Source organism: Adelges cooleyi, unplaced genomic scaffold, assembly GCF_023614345.1.
Source record: "Adelges cooleyi isolate 19-005CV unplaced genomic scaffold, UGA_ACOO_1.1 ACOO_flye_CR_arks_rails_tigmint_CR_PRNA_23, whole genome shotgun sequence".
In the NCBI taxonomy this organism is placed as follows: Eukaryota; Metazoa; Arthropoda; class Insecta; order Hemiptera; family Adelgidae; genus Adelges; species Adelges cooleyi.
The window spans coordinates 8352044-8359240 of NW_026095893.1; the positions used below are offsets into that span (position 1 = coordinate 8352044).

A 7197-nucleotide genomic window follows, 5' to 3' on the forward strand; every position below is an offset into this window, starting at 1 on the left:
TTTATCATAATACACTTCTACGTTATCATTTATCAACATCTGATAACAATATGAATTGACCGTTATCAGTATAATGATAACAAAACACGGTCAATATTATATTATATTGAAGATTCACTTATACATTGTATTTTAAACCCGGCTTTCTATTATTTTTCGTGCGTATTCAAGATTATAAATATTTTAAAAATGTACCGCAGTAGTTTTCTCAGAGTAACCAACCAATGTCAAATTTCATTAGGTAGTTGGATCTGCAAAAGAAATGCTGGCCATAGTAAATGGTCGAACATCAAGCATATCAAAGGTGCTAATGATCAACAAAAATCGTTGATTTTCGCTAGATTCAGCAGACAAATGAAATTAGCTATAAGAGGTATAGTACACTACAGCACAAATTTATAAAAGAACCTACAAAAATATTTTAAACATCTGAATAAACAAAATGTATTGCAAATATTATTTAAGGTTAATATTTTATTAAAAAAAACAATAAAAATAAGTGAGATATTTCAACAAATGTATAAATAAGTCACAAATCTCTTTCCATTGTCATTTCTTTATTTACTCCTCATACCTGAGTTGAGTTATGTCATCCATCCACTTCTTCCTCATTCTACCTCTATTTGGAACTCTCTTAACTCTAATTACTATTTCTTTCGACATTCTAAAACCATCAACCAAACTCTATACTTCCTCATTTTTCCTGCTATTGGCACAACTCCTTTGTCTTTGATACATATTTACTAGTCTTTACGTTAATCAATCATGACACAAATTATTTAAAACTATTTTTTGTTTATAAAAACAAAATATTTATTAAAAAAGAATGTACCCAACCTTACACAAATAAAATATTTCTTATTTAAGTATCAAATTAGAAAATTATTTTATATCAAATAAAGTGTGTGTAACAACTTTTATATTAATAACTTTTAGAACTAAACGATCCAAATCCAGAAACAAATTCAAAACTTGCTTCAATCATTGAAATGGCTAAGAAAAACAGCATGCCAAAAGATACGATACTGAATGCTATAAAAACACACGTAAGAATTTATTTTTGCTATAAGTTGAAATTATGTTAATTCTTGCTCCTTTTGTAGTAGAAATAACATGTTAACCAGCGATAGTGAGCGCTAACACACTGCCGCCTTACCCACTCGACCACTCCTCCTCTATTTATTAAATTATTTGAATGCCTAATCATAATAATGCACTTTTTTTAAATATTATTTCAGTCTTCTAGTAAAGCAGAACAAGTATGGTTTGAAATTAAAGGACCAAAAGGTGCAATATTACTTATCCACGGTTTGACTGATAACGCAAAACTACTTAAACAAACTCTAAATACTTTAATTAGAAAATCGCGGTAAGATTATTGACTTCCAATAATATTATGTGATGTATTAACTAAACTTTAAAATATTAAAATTTGGTTTGTTTTTACGTATAGTTTAGCATATTGTGACTCGAGTGTAAATCATTTATTTATTCATAAAGGCATTATAATAGCAAAACCTCCATCAGATATGATAAATGCAAATGAAGAATGTGTTGACCATGCTATTGAATCTGGAGCAGAAGAAGTTGAAACTGAAAATGACGATTTAGAACCGGGTTATTTTAAAGTAAACTCCTTTTATTTTATTAATTTTTTGTTTTAACAACCAATGCTATTGATTTTATAATGTATGGATTGGCCATGTATAGAAGAGACAAAACCATGTATCTATAAATATCTGTATTCTCTCATGAATGCTTGTTAGCCTGTTACTTCAAATAATAGGATTACTTAACTGTATATGTGATACATGCTACGAGATAAAACCTCAAGATGAAATTTTATTTATTGCCTTTTTCACTTTTCTAAACAGAAAGTATAACATTCCTGTTAATGGTAAAATTTGAATTTCCCCCTACAGTCACCGAGTCCCTTTCTTACAATGTATTGATAAACATCAATTACTATGCTTCATATTATTATTGATTTATTTTTGTGTAATTTATTATAACTTCCTTTGAATATTTGGTTTAATATAAGAATGTATAAAAACTTATTAGTTATTACATTACATTTATTTAATTTTATTTTCTAGTTTGTGTGTGATCCGAATAATATTAACAAAATACGTTCAAACCTGGAAAAATACAACTATGAAATTTTACATGCAGAAGAAGACCATATACCATTGAAAAGAGTAGAGTTAAGTGAAATAGAATATAATCATTTAAATAAGTTTATTAGTAATGTTGAAAATTTACCAGATGTTCATCAAGTATATTCTAATTTAGCTTGATGTTACATATATATCAAGTATTGATAAATGTTATTATCATTGTTTTTAAAAAATACATTTAGTGAAATGAATATTTATTGTTGTTTGTTAAATTTAGTTTGTTTATAGCGATAAAAATATTAAAAAACTTTAAATGCAAAAGAATGTCTTCCAGATATCCTATTATATATGTGTAGACTATAATTATAACAGGCTGTACATAAAGCATTTGCATATTTGTTTATATACATCCTAAAGACACCCAAGTCAGCTATACATTTGTTTTAGTTAACCGATAAGTAAAATACAATTTTTTGTCAGCACCTATTTTGAATTAGTGGACATGTCTTCTTTTTGCACTTAACCATTTTATAATTGCGTTTATAACAAAGATATTGTAATAAAAACAAAGTTTTAATTTAAGTTCAATATATATATATATATATATTTATTTATTTATTTTTAAGCCAAGTGAACTCATATATTTAAATTTTTAACATATTTTATTATAACAATATTTTTATTATTATTTAGTGCAGTAAGGATATACGACATGGACTTATCCCATATCTAACCAAACACATATTTCAGTGGCTAATTTTCATTGAGATGTAATAAACTAAAAACATTTCACAAAGGACATGTATTTTGCCCTGCTATGCAATAGTGCTGTAACTCGAAAAAAACCAATTGTACACATTTTCTGTAGCTAATTCGCTTTTTTTTAAGTTACGGCACATTTCCTTAACAGGACAGTATTTAAGATAGAGAAATAGAAATCCAGTCATAACTCATTTTTTTTTTTTAGGCATGAGAGAGTTCTGCCATCTTATGCCGTTACTCGTTTATCGTTAACGCTCAATTTCCTTACGGCTCATGTGTTGGTGTTAAATGATAACAAAATACCTCTGTGGTGTAATAATTGACGACTGAAGAAATGCTTATTAAAATCTTTGTCCTTTATTTTTATTATCTATGAAACTATCAAAATATACATTTTGTTACTGTCTGTCTACCAATAAATCGTATACCATCAGCTGAGTTAGACCCACTTCACTTGGTCATTTTTCTTAAGAGGACGTATACCCTTTAAAAATAATCATAAAACCGTCTTTACAGTAAAGTGTGTTGATAAAAGCGAAATGTTATAGAAAAATAAATGTTGGTACCGATAAAAAGAGTAGAACTTTAACTAGGTTCTCTCGGCGGTATTTTTAGAAAACTTAAATTTTACCTTAAATTGAATATTAGACGTATACATAAAGATGCTATTTACTTAAATATTTTCAGGTACCTTTTAACTTTTGGTATACAGCGTAAGAACTTTCAGGATCTTCTTCTTTTGAGGTGAACTTTATATTTTTCAATTTAGAACAAAGTACAAACCTTTTTTTTTAACGGCCAGGCTAGCATACCTAATGTTGTATATTGGATTGTAATTTTACCTGCAATTATCACAGATTTTTGGGAAAGTTATATATGTTATGGTTCCATTCTAAATCTACCATCCGTCTAATTTTCAGACCTAATCCCTAAAACATTGTTTGAAAGAGTGAAATAAAGAAAAAATGTTTATTCCATCTAGGGGAAATGGTTTATCCCATTTATGATATATGTTTGGTTTGTCAATGTTTATCGATAGTACCATGTTTAACGAATATACCATACAAATTTGGAACTAATTTGACAATTTTTTGAAAAGTTACAGAGCGTCGTAATTTTAAGTTGAAACATATGTAGGTACATTTTTTGGGTATTCTTCTCGATTTTGAAGGGGAAGGGAAGACGCTTTTTAAATTTTTGCCCAATAAAGTAACTTTCAGATCTATAGAATTGCTACACGAATAAATTGGTTCAACTATTTGAATGATATCGGTGGTCCAGACACAAAAAAACACATAATTGTAAATACAATACCTTCTCAACAAGGTACATATTGAAGCTAAAACAACCAACAATTAAATTAATGAAATATATAGATATTTTGAAAAAAATCATATCTTATGATAATAATAATATTAATTTGTATACGCTAATATATTAAGTATGAATGAACTAATAAGTATTTTGTATAAAATTGAAAAATGTGTAAAAACATTGTTTATAGACAAATGTAAATTGTAATCTGTTATAAAAGTAATGTTCAATTTTACAGTAAATGCAATAGCTTTTTACTTAAATTCGAATAAACATAGAACCTATTTGGTCACTTTTCAACCTCCTTTAAGCTATTTAAAACCATCTTAACTATTTTTTTATAATAATAAACAAAATGACAGGGTAGCGCATCGAAAATTTTTTTTAAAAAAATCCTTATCTATGACTAGGGACAATGTAGACTACATTGTAGACACTTAAGGCGATTTAAAAAAAAACCTAGTTATTTTCTCCACTCCACGGAAAAACATTTAATCGTGGATATGTTCATGACTAAATAAACATGCACGACTTTTAGAAAATCCGCGCAGGAAAATTGCCCCAGACTTGGAAAATTAAGTATTTTACTGTGTTAATTTCTGATTCAGGTTACAAAATCGTTCGTGACTGGGGTAAGCGCGTAAAGATAGGAATATTTCGTAATCTGTTTATTTAGTCACATGTATATGTTATCGCTTATTACTTATCTCTAATCACTTATTTCTTATCACTAATCTCAAGTGCTTATTTTAAAACTTGGGTCGCCAATACCCTTTAAGCCCCCCCCCTAATTGCGCCTATGAGAAACCGTCACATCACAACGGTATTTATGAGTATGAAAGAGTAATAAGAAAAGTTTAAATCGTTTTTAGAAGTTTTATTCTACATACACATCTAATACGAAAAAAAAATTATATGTACTTGGCACACAGTCGTTCGTGACCTTTTTTATTATTATGTTTGTTGGCTATGAATTATGAAATGCATTTCGGAATATTCGGTCGTATTAGCAATTAAATGATTCGTTTAATCGGTGCTTATACTATTATCACTGTGCAATGTCACCAATAAAGTTTCGTGCCTCCCACGGTATTTCTCATTTTATTTGTACAGTGTACTATAAATTGGCTGCACACAACATTTCTATTAGATCACAGTGATAAGTAGGCACTTCGGTATGGGGAAGAGAGACAGCCAATTGCGGTCAACTCTTCATCCGGTATACTATCTATAATATTCTATGGACTGTCTTTTTCTTTCAGATAGGCCACAATGTAGATCTTATTCACTTCGCAAGATGAACTGTTATTATGATCACATAATAATCATTACGATCACACTATGATCGATATCATCATATCTAAAATGCCCACTCATATTATAGTGATATTTACATGCATTATATTATAACCTACAAAAACTAATTTTCATTTTGCAATTCTATTAACAACTACCTATTTTGTAATCAAATAAATACAATTAAAAAATAATTAATATTAAAACACAATTTTGTTCATCAAAAATTTCGTTTCCTAGTTCCGACACAACCTAGTGAAGTAGCCAAAGAAATTGTTTGTACCAATAATAATAACAAAATTATTAAGCGTCTAACGGTCAAATCCTGTATCCCGAGTTATGAATTGAAAAACTAACACAGAACATGAACAAAGGTTTGTGACTCATCTATTTTCCTACCCTAGTAATAATACAGCGGCACCCTCCGCGTTTCGAAACCATTAAAATCTGCATAAATTATGAGAATTCAGTTTACATAGTATGGTGGATTGTCACTTGTCGGCGCTTGTGTGTGAAGCGGTCCGAATATTATATTACCAACGTACTATTGATCGGTTTACGGCGGCCACGTCGCTATGGCAACAAGCATAAGCTACAGCAAATAGCGCCTATATTTAGCGTTCATCATAACTTATAACACTACACTATATTGTGAAAATCTTAAGTTTACAAGATTCAAGAGTACCATTAAACAAAACAATATGAAATTGTTAACGTAACGTACATAATTCAGTTTAGTGTTTCTCACTTTTTGAAATAATACTTATGATAGGTACCACAATAAAAGTATTTGGAAAAATTATCAATTTTTTTTTTATTTATATACATTAGGATGGTCTTATTTTTTTTTTTAGGTGACACCTCCCAAAAAGGCTACAAATTGTGAACGAATATTCCGATAAAGTTTTTCGATTTTTATGTTTCTCCCTATTTCAACGAGAAGCCTTTACCTAAGTTTTGGCTGATAATTTGTTTGATTAACCACCGAATCTCAACAGTACATAAAAAAATGTCTCGTTTAAAAATCTATAGCCTAATCAAAATTATCTCAAAAGTTAAAGTGTTGTCATAAAACTAGTAATTTTTCGATATTTTTTATTTTATCTTCAAAATTATTTCTCCAAATTATTCTTCTAGAATTTTGGACTGTTAAATGTGGGAATATAATTTTATATGTTGATTGATTGGTTGCCGTTTTGAGTTAATGAGTTTAATAACTTCACAATATACAGTGTATATAAATTTAAAGAAAATGCGTTTACAAATAAAAAAACATTAAAGCAAGAAATTGCGGAAAACATAGAAACGAAGAGTTTTATTCGAATTCGGAGACCTTATTAAACTAACATTATTCATGAGGTACTATACAGTTTTTTGATATAGCTTGTTGATAACATTCGTTAAGGCATATCTCGTTTAATGTTTCTGCGATTATTAGTTAGTCAATATTAGAAAATACGCATAGTCATGTTTAGATTCCATTTTGTTTTTTAATACTGTCAAGGATGTTGTGATAGTCCGAAAAATAAATTAACTACCAAAAAGAGTTATAATTACAGAACTAATTACACATCACAGTTTAACTTTTAAATTGAAATTTTGCAAAAAAATTGCCTTTACTTAACTTCTTAACCAATGGGGATGTATGACGTCCTCTTATAGCGTACAAATATTATTTAATACACTACTGTGGTCTGCGTACCAGTAG

The 7197-nt window shown here is 28.7% G+C and overlaps 1 protein-coding gene across 1 annotated transcript; it reads left to right on the forward strand.

Moving 5' to 3' along the window:
• Positions 1-81: 81 nt before the first annotated feature.
• On the forward strand, positions 82-2699 carry LOC126835318 (probable transcriptional regulatory protein Cthe_2075). The gene is made up of 5 exons (XM_050567814.1): positions 82-373; positions 937-1046; positions 1239-1369; positions 1454-1628; positions 2097-2699. Exons 1-5 carry the CDS (start codon positions 190-192, stop codon positions 2295-2297), a joined length of 801 nt encoding a protein of 266 aa, XP_050423771.1. The 5' UTR covers positions 82-189; the 3' UTR covers positions 2298-2699.
• The last annotated feature ends 4498 nt before the right edge of the window (positions 2700-7197 follow it).